Source organism: Nycticebus coucang, chromosome 6 (genome assembly GCF_027406575.1).
Source record: "Nycticebus coucang isolate mNycCou1 chromosome 6, mNycCou1.pri, whole genome shotgun sequence".
NCBI classification, from domain to species: Eukaryota; Metazoa; Chordata; class Mammalia; order Primates; family Lorisidae; genus Nycticebus; species Nycticebus coucang.
Window position 1 is genome coordinate 85,363,824 of NC_069785.1, and position 23,068 is coordinate 85,386,891.

The 23,068-nt window shown below is 47.6% G+C and overlaps 1 pseudogene and 2 gene segments (V, D, J or C); all 3 read right to left on the bottom strand.

Moving 5' to 3' along the window:
• Positions 1–1,617: 1,617 nt before the first annotated feature.
• Positions 1,618–4,194, bottom strand: LOC128588755 (immunoglobulin lambda variable 3-25-like). The segment is given in 5 exon segments: positions 1,618–1,667; positions 1,787–1,872; positions 3,415–3,473; positions 3,613–3,938; positions 4,090–4,194. Coding segments are annotated over 5 exon segments (567 nt in total).
• Positions 4,195–17,275: 13,081 nt separating this feature from the next.
• Positions 17,276–18,547, bottom strand: LOC128588056 (DNA damage-regulated autophagy modulator protein 1-like; annotated as a pseudogene).
• A 1,701-nt stretch (positions 18,548–20,248) lies between these two features.
• LOC128588756 (immunoglobulin lambda variable 3-25-like) lies at positions 20,249–22,102 on the bottom strand. The segment is given in 3 exon segments: positions 20,249–20,335; positions 21,592–21,917; positions 22,057–22,102. Coding segments are annotated over 3 exon segments (459 nt in total).
• Between the last annotated feature and the right edge of the window lie 966 nt (positions 22,103–23,068).

Genomic DNA, 23,068 nt, shown 5'->3' on the forward strand with positions numbered 1-23,068 from the left:
GGGCTGCCACCAAAAGAATGGAAAATGGCTGTTCTGCTGTTCCTTTGCTAAACCATCTCTGGCTGCCCTCTGTGCAGCAGCCCCACCGCTTTCTTCCAGCCAATTGGAGGCCATTCTCGGGGCTACTGTTCCATAAGGTACATCCCTGAGGTTGCACACACAACTGGCTCCTTCAGGAAGCCATCCCCGTGCTAAAGCTTTCAGACTGGCAGCTGTGTGGGGATCAAACCATTCATCCTGTCAGGGTCAAGGGTTGGACTCTGGGATGACAGTTTCCTTGTGCCCCTGCCCTGTACAAGGTGAGCTGTGGTGATGGCATCGAGAACTGGGATTGTCACCAGATGCACAGCCCTGTGCTGGGGTGACCCCTCCCTAAGGAACCCTTAGAAAACACCATTCACAAAAGTCCCATCAAGATAAAAGAATGAGGGCGGCGCCCGTGGCTCAGTGAGTAGGGCACCGGCCCCATATGCCAAGGGTGGCGGATTCAAACCCAGCCCCGGCCAAACTGCAACCAAAAAATAGCCGGGCGTTGTGGCGGGCACCTGTGGTCCCAGCTGCTCCGGGAGGCTGAGGCAAGAGAATCGCATAAGCCCAAGAGTTAGAGGTTGCTGTGAGCCGTGTGACGCCACGGCACTCTACCTGAGGGCGGTACAGTGAGACTCTGTCTCTACAAAAAAAAAAAAAAAAAGATAAAAGAATGAAAGAAGAAAATGTCCCATCATTGTGTGATGGCAGACAGGGGCATCCTGACTGCACGGGCAGCTCTGAGTGTGATGTCGATGGGACGTGTTCATGGCCCTCACAAGGAGGGACACACAAGGTCTTAAGTCTTGTCCTGCTCCACAAGCACATTCTGCAGATTCAAATGTGAGTCATCCCCGACCTCTGTAATATGCTGTGACTGCAGTGCTCAGACAGGGTCCCTGCCTCACACAGCTAGGCTGACCGATGACAGGGGCATTAAATGAGATGTCACGTGTTAAAAGCATAACACAAGGGGCAATGAGAAGAAGCAGCAAGGGCCTCTGGTTTAGTCTTCAGGCCCTGTGTGGCCTCCCTGAGAAAGGGGCTTTTAAAAAGAACAAGGAAGGATAATTTAGTGTTAAACAGCTAAGGATGGTTCCCAGGAGAGAGATGAGGGGCAGGGAGCCAAGGTAATCTGTGGGGCAGTGGCAAGGTGTCTTCAATAGCTAAAAAACCTGCCTCCCTTTGGGCTCAGAAATGCTGGTTGCAGACTGAGCCTGACCCCACATCAGCCGGGCCAACCTCAAATTATTTGCATCCTGCAGTAACTCATAATCAGTCACCTCAACTGTCCTTCATTCTGTTATGGGAGGAAAGTGTAAAAGTCTCAGAAGATGAAAAGTGTGGCCCTGCCCCAGTAGGAAGTAGATAAAGATTGCTAGAGGCAGGGATCCCAAGGTGACACCCCTGAATTGTCCCCACGTGGACACTAAGCCAGCTGTCCATCATATATAGCTACCCTTGCTGAGCAGACCAAGAGTGTCTCTGAGCACACAGACCACAGGCAGGGTCTGAGCCTTGGCTCCAAGTGGCCTCAGTGAGCTGATGCTCCCAAGCCCTCACTGTGCCACATGGAGGGACCACATGGCCTCAATCTTGAACTTCAGAGATGTCCCGTTCCAGGGAGGTGATGGGGAAACCTGGGACAGGATGCAAGTTAGAAGCTCAGGAGGGGTCTGATCTCACCTCCTCAGCACACAGGAGTGTAAGGGGGACAAGGTCACCAGTGCTTGAAGGACTTTCCTCAGGTGAGTCTCACCCGTGCCTGTGTGAGGAGGGTGAAAGAGGCCCATCCACACAAACTCTGGTACCTGGAGTACCAGCAGGACCAGGCTGACCTGGGAGCTGGCAGACAGGCAGGGTCTCTGGCCACCAGACCTGCAGAGGCTGCATCTGACTCTCAGCAAGACCCCTCAGGAGATTTGGGAGCTCATGGAAATTTCAGAAGCTCTGGTCTGAGGAGCTAAGAAAATTTCACCCCAAAGATGACTTCCGGCATAAAGAATATTTTGAATTAAAAGCCACTCAGGATCGGAAACCATTAGGAGGGGATTTCCCTCCATCTAATAAAACTGGACGGACCTGATCAAAAGATCAAAGTGGGGGCAACTGACTTCCTTTCCTCCCCCTCTCCTTCCTTTCCTCCCCTGTTCTATGAGCAGAACCGGCCCAAATCATTTAAAACACAGCACCTGTCTCTCAGCTTAATGTACGAATCTGTTTCCCCCACCGAGTCATCCTCCCTGGCACCCACTTTCTGCACCACGCTCCACAGTCTCCCTTCTAAAAGGCATCTATAAAGGGGTCTGACCACCATTGAGCCCTCGGGTAATCACTCTTATGATTCTCCCCACCACATGGTATTTGGTATAAACATCTCTTATTAATTGGCCTTAATTGTGAGTTGATGTTTCAGAGAACTTTCAGGGGGAAAAGGGCAAGTCTTCCTCTCCCTACAGGTCTAAGCCAGAATAGAGAATCTCACTTCCTCTGCTTTTAAGAAGCCCAATGTTGGGGGCTACCGCAGCCCTACTCAAACCCTTCCCCTTCCTTTCCCCCTTTCCCTGCCCCTCTCCTCCTACGGACAAAGGACCTCATTAGCCCCACCCCCAAGAGAGAAGTACAAACAAAAGGACCCTAACTTTCCTGGCAAGCTATGGAATTTGCCCAGCCCTCCAGCCCAGGTAGGTCACCCTCACCTTTCAAAAACCTAGCCTGAGGGTGGCGCCTGTGGCTCAGTGAGTAGGGCGCCGGCCCCATATACCAAGGGTGGCAGGTTCAAACCGAGCCCCGGCTGAACTGCAACAAAAAAATAGCCGGGCATTGTGGCGGGCGCCTGTAGTCCCAGCTGCTCGGGAGGCTGAAGCAGGGGAATCGCTGAAGCCCAAGAGCTAGAGGTTGCTGTGAGTCCTGTGACATCATGGCACTCTACTGAAGGTGGTAAAGTGAGACTCTGTCTCTACAAAAAGAAAAAAAAAAAAAAACCTGGCCTGAAATCTCCACTCCCTTCTCATCTCTGGGAGCTGTCACTTACACCATTCATCTGTGTGTCCCCCACGTCCTTCCTAGGTCCCTGGGTCTGGTGCTTAACTGCCCTGTCTTCATCACACTGAGCTTGATTGAGGGGCTAGACCCTGTCATGATGCATGAGAAATGTTTAACGTCCTCAGGGATCGACCAGCAAAAATGTGACTTCCCCTCCCCCTGCCTCTGCTCTGCTGCTCTGGAGGCATCAGTGGCAGAGGAGGAGGCTTCCTCCAGGGGACACAGCTCTGAGGGCATTGAACTCACAGCTGAGAGCCCTGCTTGTCCCTCGGGCTTTTTCTTGATCACTTAGATGTCACCCTCTGTCTGTCCTTTCACTCAGACCCTCTATCTTCAACTCACAGGACAGCTGGGCCTGCCAGCCCTAAATCCACCCCTGCCCCACATTCTGCAGAGCTGCCCTGGAGGGCAGGAGGGATAGGCAGCCAGGAGTCTCAGGTCCAGGTGACCTGGGCAAGCCCTGCTCATGACTGTGTCCATAGACCTACTAGTGATGGAGGGAGAGGGTGACACAGATGGAGCATGGGGTTTGTGTCTCACTTCCCCATCTGTCTGTGTCACTGTGGGATAATTACCACTGCTGTCCCATGACTGACAGTAATAGTCAGCCTCATCCTTGGCTTGAACCCCAGTGATGGTCAAGGTGACCGTTGTCCCTGAGCTGGACCCAGAGAACCACTCAGGGATCCCTGAGGGCCGCTCCTTGTCCTTATACATCACCAGCACAGGGGACTGGCCTGGCTTCTGCTGGAACCACTGAGTGTATTTTTTTGTAAGTACATCTCCAGAGCAGGTGATGCTGGCTGTCCCTCCCAGTGACACTGACACTGAGGGTGGCTGTGTCAGCTCATCAGAGGCCCAGGAGCCTGGAAGAGAGGACAGGAGAAGGGATTAAAGTTGAAGAAGCCATTCCCCAGGGTCCCACCCTGAGGCTGTGCTGGGCTGAACTCAGGGTCCAGAGAGGCTAGCTCAGAGTCCTGTGAGGACAGAGACTGGGGCAGAGTTTGGGGACAGCACCTGAGCAGAAAGTGAGGAGGGGGAGCAGGAGAGGGGTCCAGGCCATGGTGACACCCCCACAGCTCTGCCTCTGAGACCACAGCACAGATGGGCTCCCCAGGCTTGTCTTATTCCCTCTCACGCCCTGTGGGGCAGTGTGTGTTTGGGGTTTATGCAAATTCATGTCCCATGGGCCTCCTCCTTGAGGGATGTCACTCAACCAGCTATGGGGTTAGCACAGGGACTGAGCAGCCAGGGGTGGGCTCCAGGTTCCTCCATCTGCTTCTCAGGACAACAAGTCAGCCCTGGCCTCCAAGGCCTAAGATCACAGTCACCCTCCTGGGAAATGACCCCATGTCTACTGTCCCAACCGCCCTGGCTGTGGTGTGTCCCAGGCCAGGCTCAGCAGCGCTGTGCCCCTTCCAGGAGCCGGGACATGGACTGAGCTGGGAGCAGCCGAGATGACAGATCATGCCTGAGCCAGCATGGGAGGACCCTAGGAATCATCTTCCTCCTTCTCCAACTGTCCCTGTGGCCCCAACTCACTTAGGTCAGACCCTGGTCATGTTGTCTATATACTGTTTGGTGTCATTAGGATTATTCTGAATCACTTACTACCAGGCTGTCTGTTGAATGACCACCCGTCTTTGTGGTTTCATCACTGCTCCTAGTCTCACTGCACACGTGGTGTGGCTCCTTCTGTGCCCTCCCCATCTCCACCAAAAACTAACCTTTGTCCCTGAGAGCACACATAGTGAGCATAAGACAGAGTCAGTCAGGCTAGGGCCGACACGACATGGCTGGTCCGGTCGGTTTTAGATCGTACCTGACTTTCACCTCATGTCTCCCATTCTTATTGTTTGGTAAATTCAGCTTTAATCTGAAAGTGTATATTTGAGTAGTTTAGGTAAATTGATTTAAAAGATTAGGCTTTAAATTGGAATGTTGTTATATGGGTCATGGGATACGCTGACTATTGTTTGTTATGGGTTGGGGGTTATGATGATCACGATTGTTTAAGACAAGTGTTAATTCCTGTTGCTGAAGATAAGGGTTAGTATAGTTCTTACTTTTAACTTTTATGTATAAAACTGTGAGTTTGGCCACCCTGAGATACCATCTAACCCCAGTGAGAATGGCCCACATCACAAAACCTCAAAACTGCAGATGCTGGCGTGGATGTGGAGAGAAGGGAACACTTTTACACTGCTGGTGGGACTGCAAACTAGTACAACCTTTCTGGAAGGAAGTATGGAGAAGCCTCAAAGCACTCAAGCTAGACCTCCCATTTGATCCTGCAATCCCATTACTGGGCATCTACCCAGAAGGAAAAAAATCCTTTTATTGTAAGGACACTTGTACTAGACTGTTTATTACAGCTCAATTTACAATCGTCAAAATGTGGAAACAGCCTAAATGCCCACCAACCCAGGAATGGATTAACAAGCTGTGGTATATGTATACCATGGAATACTATTCAGCAATTAAAAAAAATGGAGACTTTACATCCTTCGTATTAACCTGGATGGACGTGGAAGACATTATTCTTAGTAAAGCATCACAAGAATGGAGAAGCATGAATCCTATGTACTCAATTTTGATATGAAGACAATTAATGACAGTTAAGTTCATGGCGGGGGGGGGGAGCTGAGAGAGGGAAGGAGGGAGGGGGTGGGGCCTTGGTTTGTGCCACACCTTCTGGGAGCAAGACATGATTGCAAGAGGGACTTTACCTAACAAATGCAATCAGTGTAACCTGGCTTATTGTACCCTCAATGAATCCCCAACAATAAAAAAAAAAAAAGTTGCACAACTATTTCATTTACCACCAGGAAGAAAAAAGCATAGCCGTTGCAATAGGCCATTGATTACAAAATACATCCTGATTGTTAAAATATGGGGGAAAGTATACTTAAAATCAGTAATAATTGGTATAATTGAGGAGTGAGGGTTTACTAAAACAGATATTTCTGAAAAATAAAAAAATATTCAGTTATTTAAAAAAATGGTGAGTTTACATCCTTTGTATTAATCTGGATGGAAGTGGAAGACATTATTCTTAGTAAAGCATCACAAGAATGGAGAAGCATGAATCCTATGTACTCAATTTTGATATGAGGACAATTAATGACAATTAAGGTCATGGGGTGGGGGAAGGAAAAGCAGAAAGAGTGAAGGAGGGAGAGGGATGGGGCCTTGGTGTGTGCCACACCTTCTGGGGGCAAGACATGATTGCAAGAGGGACTTTACCTAACAAATGCAATCAGCGTAACCTGGCTTATCGTACCCTCAATGAATCCCCAACAATTGAAAAAAAAAAAACCAAAACTGTGAGTTTGGGCTAGGCGCCCATAGCACAGTGGTTATGGCGCCGGCCACATGCAACAAGGGTGGCGGCTTCGAACCTGACCCAGGCCTGCTAAATAACAATGACAACTGCAACAAAAAATAGCTGGGTGTTGTGGCGGGTGCCTATGGTCCCAGCTACTTGGGAGGCTGAGGCAAGGGAATTGCTTAAGCCCAAGAGTTTGAGGTTGCTGTGAGCTGTGACACTACAGAGCTCTACCGAGGGTGACATAGTGAGACTGCCCCCCGCATAAAAAAGAAAAACCTGTGCGTTTGGAAATGGAAAAACAGAACAGTCTCAGAAACGCTACTCTTATGCTCTCCAGAATCTCTACCCTTCCGACAAATAAAGATTGGAGGACCTATCCCTGCCCTACATATTTGCTGACAGTGACAGGCACCCAGACAGTCTTGGTCCAGTAACATCATCTCAGCTCTTTATTTTTTTTTCTCATCAATGTTTTACGTAAACTTGGAAAAAGCACCAGAAACCCACCTGACTGAAGACGAAGTCTTAGGCCTGATGTTCACTGTGAGGGTCCCAGAATCACTGTCTCTGCACAGAGCATGAGTGGAGGTAAAGTGAACAGTAGTCCCTTAACTGAGGGGGATCTGTCACTGCACTGACAGGCCCCACTGGGCAGCTCCAGCTGCTTCTCCAGGCTGCAGCTCTGCCGCCCCCTGCTGGGGGAGGACACTCAGAGCAGGAGCTTCCCTCCCCCAGGTTCCCCCCACAGCACCTGCCACCTGAGAGACTGGGCACCAGGGAGTCCAGCCTCACTATGTGCCAGTGTGACCCACCAGCCCTGTGTAGGCCATCACAGAGTGGGTCATGTGCTGTGTGTCAGGAGCCAGGCAGATGTGGTTTCTGTAACCCCATGTGAGTATAGAAATTCCCTTCTCTGATCCTTGGTTTATGAGAGAAGGAATAGCGTGCTGATTTGTGGGATATCAGAGCTAAGGGGCTGGAATGATTCTCTGGGGCCTTATGCTTTTTTTTTTTTTTTTTGTAGAGACAGAGTGTCATTTTATCGCCCTCGGTAGAATGCCATGGCATCACACAGCTCACAGCAACCTCCAACTCTCCAACTCCTGGGCTTAGGTGATTCTCTTGCCTCAGACTCCCGAGTAGCTGGGACTATAGGCACCCACCACAGCACCCAGTTACTTTTTGTTGCAATTTGGCGGAGGCTGGGTTTGAACCTGCCACCCTTGATATATGGGACCAGCGCCCTACCCACTGAGCCACAGACGCCACCCAGCTTTATGCTCTTGTGAAGACAAGTAACAGACTGCATTTGTGTGCACTTTTCCTGCTGGATATGGATGTGACAGTTGGAGCTGCAGCAGCCACTCTGACATTTGAAGTCAACAATAATGACAGTAAATCCAGCATGACAAGGACAATAGAATAAAAGTGAGAACTATCCTGGGTCTCCATAGAATGACTGAGGATTTGGAAAACATTGTCCATCATTGGAGAAAAACCAACTGCCCTGTTTTCCTGTCACTGTTTTCCATGTGTAACTTTCTACAGTAAAACAGCACTCCTTCCCCATTTGGAACATTTTGACCACAAATAAATCACTTAATACAAATAATGATAGATAAAAACCCTCTGGTGGTAGATGCTATGCAGATAACTAATGAGGTATTTGACAGAAGACGGTAATCAGTTGTGCTGTCACTAGAGACTGAGGAGCCTCCTGAACAGGTGTCCCTGCAGGTGCTCTCAGCATGGAAAGAAGCAACAATGATGGGAAATGTGGGGAAGAGCCTGGTGAGTATGAGGATCTGAAAGGACATGGCAACCTGAAGGGGGTCTGAGGTTCAAAACAGTTCAGGCCCACTGTGCTATTTTCTATAAGTTAAGAATTTGGTACAGGAGTGATGTGTAGTCAGGTGTTATATGGGTCGGAGGCTCAGGTAATAAATCAGGATTTGGGCAGCTGCTTAGCACATATGGGGACCTCCAGGAGGCTACTTGGGGACAAGGACAGATGAGGCATGACTGGGGCCAGCCCAGCCTTGTAGTCTGACCCTAGCTCAGCTGGGGCTGGACACGCTCATGGAAGGGGTCCTGGCCTATCCATCCTGTGCTCACTGGGCAGCCCTGTGGGGACTTCAGCTGCCCTTACATCCCTTCTCTCCTCTGATCATCCACACCTTTATCTAAATCTGGGTTGGGCTCCCTTTAGGGTGTTTAGATTGCAGAGATTTGTCAGTTAACAGCAAACTGCTACCTTTCCATTGAAAGTATTTTTTCCAATCTGGATCTGGTAGTTCATGCCTGTAACACTAGCAGACTGGGAGGCCAAGGCAGGTGGATCACCTGAGCTCAGGAATTTGAGACCAGCCTGAACAAGAATCAGGCTCCCTCTCCACTAAAAATAGAAAAAGTAACTGGACATCATGGTGGGCACCTATAGTCCCAGCTACTTGAGAGGCTGAGTCAGGCGAACCCATGAGTTTGAGGTTGCTGTGAGCTATGATGCCACAGCACTCTAACCTGGGCAACAGAGACCCTATCTCAAAAAAAAGAAAGTACTTTTCCTTTTTTCTCCAGATTCACACAAGACAGAACATTTCCTCCCTTCCCCCAGAAACATTGGTCCAGATGACACAAGGCACAGGGAGCTGCAGCCCTTCTAAAAAATCAAAGCAGAGTGATCAAGGGTCCCAGCTCCCAGCTCCGTCATTTGCTGAAGAAGAGGGCTGAGTTGGGTGTGGAGTCAAAGGCTGTCACATTTTAATGGAACCCAAGCTGGGACCTTGAGGATGAAGCTCCAAGTCCTATCAGCTCAGGCTGTACACCTGTGTTGGGATTTTTGAAGTTATTGCACTGAATCTGCTGGTCAGATTAGGGGTCATTGTCATTAATCTTAGGTCTTCTGATCCAAAAAAAATAATTTTTTTCTAGTATTTAGATCTTCTTTGGTTATTTTCAACAAATTTTGTACTTTATATATGTAATAACTTCTTTGTTAAGTGTATTTGTAAATTATTTTATAGTATTGTGAAAGCAAGTGTTTTCATCATTTCATTTTCAGATTGTTCATTGCAAGTGTGTAAGAATACAGTGCTACAGTGGCTTGGCACCCGTAGCACAGTGGTTATAGCGCAAGCCATATGCACCGAGTCTGGCAGGTTTGAACCCAGCCCGGGCCTGCTAAACAACAATAATAATTGCAACAAGAAAACAGCCAGGTGGGCGGCACCTGTGGCTCAGTGGGTTGGGCACCGGCCCCATATACCGAGGGTGGTGGGTTCAAACCCAGCCCTGGCCAAACTGCAACAACAACAACAACAAAAAAAAATAGCCAGGCGTTGTGGTGGGCACCTGTAGTCCCAGCTACTTGGTAGGCTGAGGCAAGAGAATCGCTTAAGCCCAAGAGTTTGAGGTTGCTGTAAGCTGTGACCACTACAGCACTCTACCAAGGGCGACAGAGTGAGACTCTGTCTCAAAAAGAATACAGTGAATTTTACAGTTTACTCTTTTGGGTGTAAAACACTCACCATATAAAATTTGCTATCTGCATTTATAAATGTAAAGGTCAATGGTATTAAATAGTATATTTTATATCTGCCTATTAGTTTTGGATTCTATATCTTTGCTGAGTTTTTTCTTTTTTTTTTTTTTTTCGGTTTTTGGCCGGGGCTAGGTTTGAACCTGCCACCTCCAGCATATGGGACGGGCGCCCTACTCCTTGAGCCACAGGCGCCACCACTTTGCTGAGTTTTTATGTTATTAATTCTAATTATTTTTAATGGTTTAACTGGATTTTCTGTTTCGAAGAAAGTGTTATCTGCAAATATAGCCTTAACTTTTTTGTTAAGTCTCACTTTGTTGCCCAGGCTAGACTGTAGGGGTATCATTACAACTTACTGCCATCTCAGATACCTGGGCTCAAGCCATTTCTTTTGCCTCTGCTTCCCAAGTACCTGGGACTACACATGTGTAGGACCACACCTGGTTAATTTTTTCTGTTTTTGGTAGACAGTCTCACTATTGCTCAGGCTGGTTTCAAACTCCTAGTGTCAACTAATTATCCTGCCTCAGCCTCCCAAAGTGCGAGGATTACAAACATGAGGCACTGTGCCCGGCCCATGCTTCCTTTTTAACGTAGGTGCTTTTCATTTCTTTTCCTTACTTTGTGGGACCAACTGGAACCTCATTGCATCATCGCATGCCATATGGAATGGAAGCAACACTAGTGGAATTCTTTTATTTTTCCAGGTTTTAAGGGAAAACATTCAGTTACCATTAAGTATGATGTCAGCTGTGTGCTTTAGAAGTCAGTTATGGGGTTGAGCAAGTCCTCTTGTATTACTGGCTTGTTGAGTGTTTTTTAGCATGAAAGTGTGTGTGATTTTCCAGGGTCCCTCTTCTGCATCCAGGAAGATGACAACATGATTTCTGTTTTTGATTCTATTGATATGATATATCCCATTAGTTCAGTTTTGGGTATTAAACCAACCTTGCCTTCTTCACATAAAGACCACTTCATCATAGCGTGAAACTCCTTTTATGTGATGCTCGATTGGTTTGTGAGTATTTTATTGAGATGTAGGGGGTCTTAGTTTTCTTATGAAGTCTTTGTCTGGTTTTGGTATCACAAGCCTGGGTAAAAGCTTGTGTCTATAAGTCACTGGAGACAGGAATTTTTGTGTCCCCCTTACACTGGTGCAGTGAAAAGAATGAAAAAATAGTAATTCTTCATCAGCCTCGTCAGAATCTTCCATGTGCCCAGACCAAACCTCCTCCTCCTGCTCATACTTTGTCTTCAAAAATCAGAAATATGGGGGTTGAATACGAGTGTAGAACAGAAACCCCAACAAAATGTCAAGTAGGTGTACATCAAATAGAACCAGAGAGAGAAAGGATATTACCATTCCTCCGGATCCTCTCTGCTTCTAACCCACGTGGTCCCCTGAGGTACAGGCATGAAATTCTCTCTGCAGAGTTACGACTGCCCATGTGTCCAGTGGAACTTTTCCACTTCTGATAGTCCATGGAGATCACTGTCCTCAGCCACACCCTATCCCATGTGCAATTCATTAAGCCTACAGTTATGACATCTCTCCTGGGCACCAGAAATTTCAAATGGGCCAGGTGGGGAGCGCTCATAGCTCAGTGGCTAGGGCACCAGCCACATACACTGAGGCTGGTGGGTTCAAACCCAGCCTGGGCCTGCTAAACAACAATGACAACTGCAACAACAACAACAACAACAACAACAAAAATAGCCAGGCATTGTGGTGGGCGCCTGTAGTCCCAGCTACTTGGGAGGCTGAAGCAAGAGAATTGCTAAGCCCAAGAGTTTGAGGTTGCTGTGAGCTGTGACACCACGGCAGTCTATCCAGGGTGACAGCTTGAGACTCTGTGTCAAAATAAATAAATAAAATAAAATAAAATGAGCCAGGTCTTCAGTCCTTGCCAGGCCTCAGACAGCCTGTTAGAATGCGGGGACATCTCATCTCCAGATCCAGAGAATATCCAGCCCCTGAGGCCTCCCCTGGGCTGGTTCTACCTCCAGAGATGAGGGATTCCAGTAAGACTTGGCCTTCTGAGGCCTCTCTGTCCTCTCCTGTGTGATGTGTAATTACATCTGGGCCCGTGTATTTCATGCTTGCTAATAACTTAGTACATAGCAGCAGTCGACATATATGTGAGGAAAAGTAATGAAAGAAGGAAATGATCTATAAGTTTCTTACAAATGAGTTATTCTTATAATCACAGTGGCTTGTTTTCCTAATTCAGAGCCCACAGAAGGAAGAGAAATGCAGGGAGGGGTTCACGGTGTAGACTCTTGAGGACACCTGGACGTGGGGATGAGTGTTCACTCCAACAGCTGAGATCCCTGAGGGAACTCTCAGAAGGCAGGGTTATATGTGTGTTATAGCAGATGTGCAAATAACGGCCTACAGGATCAGAGAGAAACAGAGGGGAGAGAGAGAAGAGTGAGGAGAGAGACAATGTCAAAAATGAATGGAATTCTGGTCCCCTGACCCCAATTCCAAGCATTTTTTTTTTATTGTTAAATCATAGCTGTGTACATTAGTGCAATCAAGGGGTACAATGTGCTGGTACAATCTGAAATATTCTCATCAAACTGTTCAACATAGCCTTCATGGCATTTTCTTGTTATTGTATGTAGACATTTGTATTCTGCATTTAGTTAAGTTTTGCCTGTACCCATTCTAAGATGCACCATAAGTGTGGCCCCACCCATTGCCCTCCCTTCCCCTTCCTTGGCCCTTTCCCCATAGTCTTGTGCTATAGTTGGGTTATAGCCTTCATGTGAAAGCTATAAATTAGCTTCATAGTAGGGCTGAGTACATTGGATACTTTTTCTTCCATTTCTGAGATACTTTGCTAAGAAGAATATGTTCCAGCTCCATCCACCAAGCATTTTTATTAATGAAGAAAGACAACGTGAGCCAGCACGGTGTGTGTCCCAGTCTTTCTTTGTCATGTCATAGGCCAGCTTTGTTCTTGCCCCACATGAGGTCATCCTTGGCCTGTCGCTTGCTGATGGTCACGGGGGTAGGCTGTGTGTCAAGTAATGATACAAACAATGGGTCAACATGACAGGGGAGGTCTGTTACCCCAAGACATCCCAGATTCTGCAGGTACCATGATGGAGTAGAGATGTCCATTCCTTGTCCTAAATAGCTGAAGACGTCTGCACCATGGCCCAAGCACCCCCCAGGACATAGAACCTGCAACAAAGGACAGAGAGGCCATCAGAGTCCCAGGAGCTCAATTCTACAATCCCTCCACAGTGTTCCAATCCCAGGGCAGCCTAGGACCTGTGGGGGCTGAGCCTGAGGGCAGGTCCAGGGAGGTTACACCTGTGCAGAGAATGTTAGGAGAGGGGCACAGGCCACAGTGGAGACACACTGAAGCTCTGCTTCCTGGACCACAAGTAGAAGCAGGAGCCTCTCAGATGTATGTCCTAGTTAAGGGCTCATTAGTACCTGTGTCTCCCTCAGGTTACTTGGAGCCAGGCCTGCACCTTAAGAGGACAGATGAACTATCCTAACATGCCAGTCGGGGGAGGGACCCTGAACACCTGTTGACTCTCTGCAGGCCTGGTGTTCTCAGGTTCAGCTTCTTTCAGGGCCTTCCCCACTGTGACCCTGCTGCCACCTTCCGGTAATGAATCCCCTTTCTCAGGGAGGAACCCAGCACTGTCCAATACTGATACGATGTGAGCCTCCTGGGATCATTCAATTTCTATGTACTATGTTAAAAATTTAATAAAAGGCCAGGTACTATGGCTCATGCCAGATCTCTGGGAGGCCAAAGCAGGTGGATTGTTTGAGCTCACGAGATTGAGACCAGCCTGAGCATGAGTGAGATTCCATCTCTTCTAAAAATGAAAAACAAAGAAAGAAGGCTTACTTGAGGCCAGGAGTTTGAGGTTGCTGTGAGCTATGATGCCACAGTACTCTCTAGAGAGCAACAAAGTGAGACTGTCTCAAGGGAAAAAAATTTAAGGAAAAAAGAAATTAATTAATTAAAGTAATATGTTTATTTAACCCAATATTGAAAATATCATTTACACATGTAAAGCAAATATCCTCTCTAAGATATATTCCATTTTTTAATATTAAATTTTTGAAATGCTAATGGTGCTGCCTGTTTATAAAACATCTTACCTTGGATACAAAATTTTATCTCAAAAATACTTCATATTCATTTAGATATCATAACATTTACAATTAACAAGGTAGAGTTACACACCCAAGATTTTCCAATCATACTTAAAAGTCTTCCCATAGCTGAACTGAATACTAAAATAGCATTTCCCTTCAGTACATACGTGAACACTGGCAAATAGGGACTCATGTTTCCTACAAGAATTGACTGAATGTATTTCAAAAGCATATGATTTTCAAAAACAGTACATTTGCCCAAGTTAAGTATATCCACTGACTCTTGGGTATACTCAATCTATTTTTTTTTAAATAAAGAATTTTTTTTTATTATTTTACTCTTTCAGCTGTGAGGTCCAAGGAAATGCAAGTTCGTGGAAATTAGAAATTATATGAAGAAAGAAAGCAAAACTCGGATAAGACCAGCTTTAGAGGTTGCATGGCATCAGCAGAATGTGATTGGAGTGATTCTTGGCCTTCTCAGTTTGCCAAGACAGGTGAATCATTTGGTGTAGACCACGTAACAATTTCTGTGGTAACTGTCTAGGTTGAAGAGAATTGTCATAGAATGGTGGAGCCCAAACAACTGAAATGTTTACAGCACACAAAGCAAAACAGTCAATGTTACTGGGTGATACAGATGATTCATCCTTAAACTAATTAGTAAACCAGAGTCAATTCCATTATGCAGCATTACAAACATCCTGTCATTCCTTCATTGGTCATTCATTCATGCATGCATTCAATGAGTATTTTTTAAGCACCTACAGTGTACCAGGAGACACTGTGTTAAATGCTGGAGTTACAAACATTTAAGCTCATACTCTGCCCTCAAGGAGCTCCCGATCTCATTGTGCAGAGACGTGGAGGTGAAGAATGACAATGCGTCCTGAGAAGGGCTAATAAGACGTCTGTCCACAGTAAGACACAACCACAGGACTCACTCTACCATGGAGTTCATGGAAAAGGTATGACATGTTCTTCCTTTTCTTTGGAATATAATGCTTGACATAGCTTTGGTTACTGTCCTTCAGTTCCAGCGTTGCAACAGAGAATCAGGGCAATACAACAAGTTATAGTAGATTCAGAAATGGTTGGCAGCTTCCCACCGCTAAACAGGCAGGGGAGGTTGTGCAGCGGGGGCTGACTACTGCTGAACCTCTCACCCTGTGCCCACCCAGCAAACAGTTGAGGAGCTACCACAGGCTCCACCCCAACCTGTGTCCTCCACCAAGGCTGCCCAGATGGGTTGTTCTACCCTCGGCATGTACCCTCAACGGCTGGTCCCACTTGACCAGACACAGGTCTATGCCCTGGGGTCTTTGCAAAGAGAAATTTCCTTATTGTCAACTTTCAAAGCTAAGCCCCTAACATATTGAGGGCAACTTCTTTTTTTTTTTAGACAGAGCTTCAAGCTGTCACCCTGGGTAGAGTGCCATGGCATTACAGCTCACAGCAACCTCCAACTCCAGGGCTCAAGTGATTCTCCTGCCTCCGCCTCCCAAGTAGCTAGAATTACAGGCACCTGCCACAAAGCCCCGCTATTTTTTGGTTGCAGGCTCATTGTTGTTTGGCTGGCCCGGGCTGGATTCAAACCCGCCAGCTCAGGTGTATGTGGTTGGCGCCTTAGCTGCTTGAGCCACAGGTGCCGAGCCCAACTTCTTCTTCTAGAATTACTTGCTTTTCTTTTTTCTTTCTTTCTCTCTTTTTTCTTTCTTTTTTTTTTTTTTAGAGACAGAGTTTCACTTTGTCGCCCTCGGTAGAGTGCAGTGGGATCACAGCTCACAGCAACCTCCAGCTCTTGGGGTTAGGCGATTCTCTTGCCTCAGCCTCCCAAGTAGCTGAGACTACAGGCACCTGCCACAATGCCTGGCTATTTTTTGTTGCAGTTTGGCCGGGGCTGGGTTTGAACCAGCCACCCTCTATATATGGGGCCAGGCCCTACTCACTGAGCCACAGGTGCTGCCCTAGAATTACTTGAAAGATTTGTCTTTCATAATTTGGGTGCAAAGGTGGAATCTGTAAGTCATGCTTAGCACAAAGGGCCTGACTGAAATTTCCTATAGTGTTGAGGACATTCAGCCACAGCAACAGCCCCCTGCACCCAGAAACTTGGGTCACTCCTTGATCCTTGTCTCACTCGGACCTTTACTGTCTTTGACATGTTTATTGGCATAAAAGGAATTTGAGACAGGAGTTTCAGCTTCTGAGTCAGCCTCTATCTCAAGTCATGCCAGTGACAATAAAGGACAGTTTTAGAATTTCTCATCAGCATCGCTGGATCCATCCCACCTGGCATCACACCCATGACGGACTGCCCATTGGCAGCCAGGGTAGCATTTCCCAGCCTTTTGGCTAAGATTGAGTGGAGCATCCAGGGTGAAAGCTGCACTGGGAACATGGAGAAATGAGGAGGGAGGATTTAAAAACTGAGATCTTCTGTATTCACTTGCAGTTACTGTGCATAGCAGTACAAAATCCACTCAACAGAAGCATTTTGCTTAGTTCAGCTAAAAAAAATCTGAGTATCTTAGTGTTAATCTATAAACTACATCTTTGTGATGTGGGTATGTGACCGTTATAAATTCAATTTATAAATGCTTTCACAATACAAAATTATACAGTTCATTCTCAAAAAATGAAATTTTAAAAATGCATATCCCTTGATTTTACTTTGTAATAAATGTACTAGAAGTTCTCATTTAAGTGTGTTTCCATAAATCACTCACACACAAAGAAAAAAACAACAGAATCTGCACAAAAATAATTGCTCTCCAGTTTCTGTAACACCTTATCTTTTCCATATATGAATTTTTTTTTTCTTGCAGTTTTTGGCCAGGGCTGGGTTGGAACCCACCACCTCCAGCATATGGGGCCGGTGCCCTACTCTGTTGAGCCACAGGCGGCACCCCATATATAAATTTGTTAATAAAAAAGTGTCCACTTAGAAAATTATGAACACGTGGCTACAATGTCATGTATTTCTCTAGGAAAACATACCTTTGAAAAGGTGTGTTGGGACACCTTTTTCCAAGAATTTCCAAGAATTCCAACTATTGGGAATTCTTAATGCATTTCAAGTCCTGGATGTGCCGCAGATGCAGTCTAATCAGGGCTGCCTCAAAACCCTGCCTGTCCTCTGTACCACTTCTAGAAATTCTCTGTGACATTCACTGAGTGGTATATAATTCTTCTTTCTTCAAATGTCACCATTGATTTCTGTGGCTATCCTTAGGGTGATGCCCTGGAAATGGTGGATGAATGTTAAGAAGTAGAAAATAAAACCAAAGGCCTCTGTGCATTCACAGATCACACTCACTACGTGGTACTTATAAGCCTTTTCTTTTGGATGCCACTCCAGCTTGGTTTATAGAAATTAGTGAAGCACGGGGCAGCGCCTCTGGCTCAAGGAGTAGGGCGCCGGTCCCATAGGCTGGAGGTGGTGGGTTCAAACCTAGCCCCGGCCAAAAACCAAAAAAAAAAAAGAAATTAATGAAGCACGGGCAATCGTGGGGACGACAGCCAGGCAGGAAATGGTAGAAATGGCCATCCGTATGTGGCACGTCAAGAGGCTGTTCCACTGGGGACATAATTTGTAAGAGATGATGGATTGTAGGAACATGTACAGAACACCTCACACAAAACCAAAAGGGCGCCCCCGTTGTGGTCCACCAGCACAGCTAACTCATGAAAATTGGCAACGATGCCCATTCTGATACATCCCACCGATCCGAGAACTAATGACACCAAGTTAAAAACAGGAGTGCTGAAATAGCAGGGGTTTTTTTTCTTTTTTTTTTTTTTATTAAATCATAGCTGTGTACATTGATATGATCATGGGGCATCATACACTAGCGTCACAGACCGTTTACCAAGTTTCACATATACCCTTGTAAGATGCACCGCTGGTGTAATCCCACCAATCCCCTTCCGTCTACCTACCTCCCCCCTCCCTCCCCTCCCTTTCCCCCTTCCCCCTATTCTTAGGTTGTAACTGGGTTATAGCTTTCATGTGAAAACCCTAAATTAGTTTCATAGTAGGGCTGAGTACATTGGGTACTTTTTCTTCCATTCTTGAGATACTTTACTAAGAAGAATATGTTCCAGCTCCATCCATGTAAACATGAAAGAGGTAAAGTCTCCATCTTTCTTTAAGGCTGCATAATATTCCATGGTGTACATGTACCACAATTTATTAATCCATTCATGGTGAAATAGCAGGTTTGATTTTGCTTCTCCACTATTTTTATATCTTGTGTACATTGTGGCTGCTCCAAGAAATGCAGAGAAGTTTATCATAAATCCAAAAATACCACTCTCTGGAGGTGTTGTTCTGTATCACTGATGTAAAGGAGAAGGGGTTGACGTGCCTGGACAGCATGGCGACCACGTAGGAGATGACGAAGGCGGCAGAGGACCAGGTCACCAGGAGGAAGGGGACGAAGGCCACTCTGCCCAGAAAGCACAGCATCGTGCCGCCGCCGCCGCTGGGGGGCGCTGCGCTTGGCAGGGCCGCGCTGGTTGCTGTGGGGCTGCCCAGGGGCCATGCACTTGTTGGCGGCCAGGGCGCGGACCCTACTCAATCTATTAACACTGAAATTAATGGAAATCGCATAATTTGAGGAACAACTGTAAACTTATCCATTCTAGCAAAGTGTTCTCCCCAAATGAGGGCAGTGTTTGTACCTAATTTACCCAATACTGTTGGTTACCCTTGAAATAGTCTGCGTATTTTTCATGTTAGAAAAATACAGTATCTTGTACCCTCAATGAATCTCCAACCATAAAAAAAGAAAAATACAATAAATTAAGACAATAGACTTATGTTATTTAAAAATCCATTTTTATGTAAATTCTCAATCCTCTACCTGAGGATGACAAATAATCTTTGTCTTCACTTGATCTTCAAATGTACTTTATTTCCTTGCCCTGGATATCACAGAGGACACGCTGGAGGAGGTGTTGTTTTTCTGGTGATTGATTATGGACTCTCTGACAAGTGCGCTTCTGGTGTCAGGAAACTTGAACAACAGTTAACACCCGTGAACATCTGTGACCTCCCCCAGAAGTACCCATGGGATCTGCAAAGGAGCACAGCATCCTTTTCCTCACTGTCTTCTTTTCCTTCCAGCAGGCGCTTAGGTGGGTGCCGGCTCACAGCTCTTACAGGCGTGCAGAGAATGACTGCAACTTCTGCACCACACAGCTGTCAGCTGAGTCTGCTGTAGAAACCTGAGCGCAAATGCATTCAGCGTGTTCTGTCCGGTGGGAGGAATAAAAGTCTCTTTATTTGATACTTCCAATAAACCCAGCTTCTCTTATTTGATACTTCCAATAAACTTCCATTGCACAGATGGCCTACCACCTATCATGTTCCCAGCAGTTTTTTGAAATATATCCTAAATTCTCCTTTGAAAAAATATAAGAGAGTCAAATATAACTATGCCACACACTGTACACTTCAGGCTGTATTTCTTTGCAGAGTTCAGTGTCCCTGGGCTCTGAAGTCCCCCACGTACTGTTTCTTGTCTCTTCCATTACGTAACTCATCTGTAGCTTAAGAATACATGAGCAATCTTTCAAATTGTGAACTAATTATCATTAGACATTGGCTCAGCTCCTGTGTTCAATGGGTAGGGCCCTGGCCACATGCATTGGGGCTGGTAGGTTCGAACCTAGCCCAGGTCAGCTTAACAACAATGACAAGAAAAACAAAAAATAGCCGGGTGTTGTGGCAGTAGCCTGTAGTCCACGCTACTTGGGAGGCTGAAGCAAGAGAATCACTTAAGCCCAAGAGTTTGAGGTTGCTGTGAGTTGTGACACCACAGCACTTTACTGAGGGTGACATACTGAGACTCTGTCTCAAAAAAAAAAATTGACATTAGACATTGTGAACAAAGTCATGATGCTCACAACAGGCAATTTAAGGTAATGCTCATTGAGTGGGCAGTTTACTTGTTGGTCTAATGGAAGATCTTTCACTCTTTGTAAAATATCTTTTAACACATTTCCACATATGTTATATAATTTCTACAACGAAATTATAAACTTTTCCACCTCTCAACATAAACATAGATTTCTAAAAGAGGTGCAGGAACCTGAATTGAACACCAGGACTGTGACTGAAGGGACCCAGGGCTGGCAGGGGCCTAGCAGTGGTGTCGTGTTGTCATCAGGATGCACAGTTGTGCCAGGGAAGCCAGTAGACTAGCCTGACAAGTTTGCTGCTATGGTCCAGTTCATCCCGGTGTCCCCAGACCTGAAGGGAATGGGCGGCCCGGCCATTCTCACATTTCCTGTGCGAGCAGAAAGCAGTATTTGTGGGTGACAGTCAAGGCCACTGGGCCGCTGTGAAAGCTGAGTGCTTGACTGGGGCCAATGAGTTCCCCAGGAGCCTGAGCATCTTAGGGGCCGGTTGATACCTAAGCCCCCAGCTACAGGGAGGGCCCTCACAGCAGCTGCCCCCATCAAACAGAAGTGACCAGGTTATAGGCAAGGAAGTGGCATGAATAGGCGGCCCAAACAGCCCTGACCCGACCCTGCACCATTCCCTGAATCTCTCAGCCACAGTCTGAGCCCCCCAGGAGTCCCTGGGACCAGCTGAGGGAGGAAGAAATAATTCAGGCCTGGTCCCCAGAGCTTTCTGCGTGGTATGCAGACACCCTGACGCTGCGTAGTGTGGGGGCTGCACCTCCTCTGGGACATCCGGAACAGGAATTTGCTCTCTCTGGCAGGAGTGCTGCTGCCGAAACTGTTATCCCAGGACTACAGAAGGCCGCACCCACCATTAGGGCATTCTCAAGGGGGGCTCAGAGTGCGGAACTCATTTCACGGCAAATAAAGGCCCACAATGGGCCCATGCTCACAGACTCTGTGGGCTCAGCGTCTTCCCACGCCTTGAGGCATCTGGCTTAAATGAATGGGTGAGTGGCTGCCTGAAGAGTCAGATGGTCCTGTGCCAGCCAGGGGGGAAGGCCTTGAGGGGTAGGGAACGTATCTTCCCATGCTGTGGCTCAGTGCCTGGGGTGAGGTGCTGTGTCCCCACAGCCAGAGTCCATGGAAGGATGAATTGCAGTGACTCCACTTGCTAATGTCCTCATTGAATCCTTTCCACATGTTACTTCCCCTCCCCCTGCCTTCTGCTCTCCTGGTCTGGAGGTCTCAGCTGCAAAGGAGGAGGCTACTTCCAGGTGACACTGAGTACATTGAACTGATAGCTGAGAGTCTCCCCGTCCCACTGGCTTGTCATACCGGCATGGATGGTGCAGTCTGTGTGTCCTTCCATGAGGACACTATCCACAACTCACAGTCTGGGGAATGGACAGCCCGATCCTGCCAGCCTCAAAGACAGCTTTGATTCTCCTTCCATGGACTCTGCCTGGAGGGCTCGATGGGCAGGCATTCTGGGGGTCTCAGATCCAGGTGACTTCAGCCAGCCCTTCCATGGCTTTGTCCACAGTCCTCCTGGGTCAGAGAGAGAGAGTGACACAGATGGGCCAGGGGTTTGTGCCTCACTTCCCCATCTGCCTGTGTCACTGTGGGATGATCACTACTTCTGTCCCATGACTGACAGTAATAGTCAGCCTCATCCTCAGCCTGAGCCCCAGTGATGGTCAAGGTGACTGTTGTCCCTGAGCTGGACCCAGAGAACCGCTCTGGGATCCCTGAGGGCCACTGGCTATATTGATACATCACCAGCACGGGGGCCTGGCCTGCTTTCTGCTGGAACCAGGAAGCATATTTTTTTGCCAGTGCATCTCCAGAGCAGGTGATCCTGGCTGTCTGTCCCAGAGACACTGACATGGAGGGTGACTGTGTCAGCTCATCAGAAGCCAAAGATCCTGGAAGAGAAGACAGGAGAGGTGCCTGAGATGAAGGACCCATTCCCAGGGGAAAACCCTGAGGCTGAGCTCAGGGTTCAAGGAAGGCACAGCTCGGCGCTCTATGGGCTGATTCTGGGGCAGGGGCTGGAGACAGCACCTGAGCAGAGAGTGAGGAGGGGAAGCAGGAGAGGGGTCCAGGCCATGGTGACACCCCCACAGCTCTGCCTCTGAGCCCACAACACAGCTGGGCTTCCCCAGCCTCTCTTATTCTCTCCCAGGCCCCATGTGGCAGTGAGTGGCTAGTGTTTATGCAAATTCATGTCTGCTGGGCCCCCTCCTTGAGGGATATCACTTGACCAGCTGTGGAGACAGCACAGGGACTGAGCAGAAAGCACATGGGAGGTGGGGCAATAGCATCCTCCAACCAATTCTTACATCACAAAATCACCCTCGGCCTCCAAGGCCAGAGATGACAGTCACCTTCTCAGGACTGCCCCAACCATTCTGGCTGTGCTGCACGGGGGCACGGCTATGCCCCTGCCAGGAGCCTGGCCGTGTGCTAAGCTGGGAGCTGCTGAGATGGCAGGTCACACCTGACCCAGCATGAGGGGACCCCAGGCAATCAGCTTCATCCTCATCAATCTGTACTCTGGGTCTCCAGAATCACCGTGGCCTCCTCTTCCTCTAAATTCTTCCCCTGTTGTCTGGACACGGGACCATGGTTTCTGATGCCATCGTGTGGTTGTTCGAGCACGGCACAGCTCTGTGTGTGCACCACACAGGTGGTGTGCGATCTCATTGCACACGGGTGTGGCTCCTTCCATGACATCCCCATCCTTACACTAGACTAGGAATTACCACCCTCAGCTCCTTTTTTTCCCGTCATTAAAGTTTTGTGGAAACATAAAAAGCACCAGACCCAGCTCACTGACTTTCCTCCTGAGACCTCACGGTCTCGGGAACAGTCCCAGGGTTAGGGTCTCAGAACAAGGTGTAGCCCTTCAGGGGAGTGGTCAAGGGTCCCTCCAGTGACACAGATCCTGCCCCTGAACCCAGTACAGCCCTGTGGTCAGAGCTGAGACTAGAGGCAGGTGAGAGTCCCCTTCCCTCTGAGCAAAGTCTCCTACAGGCAGCTTCAGAGGCTCCATCCAGGGATCAGGACTCCCAGG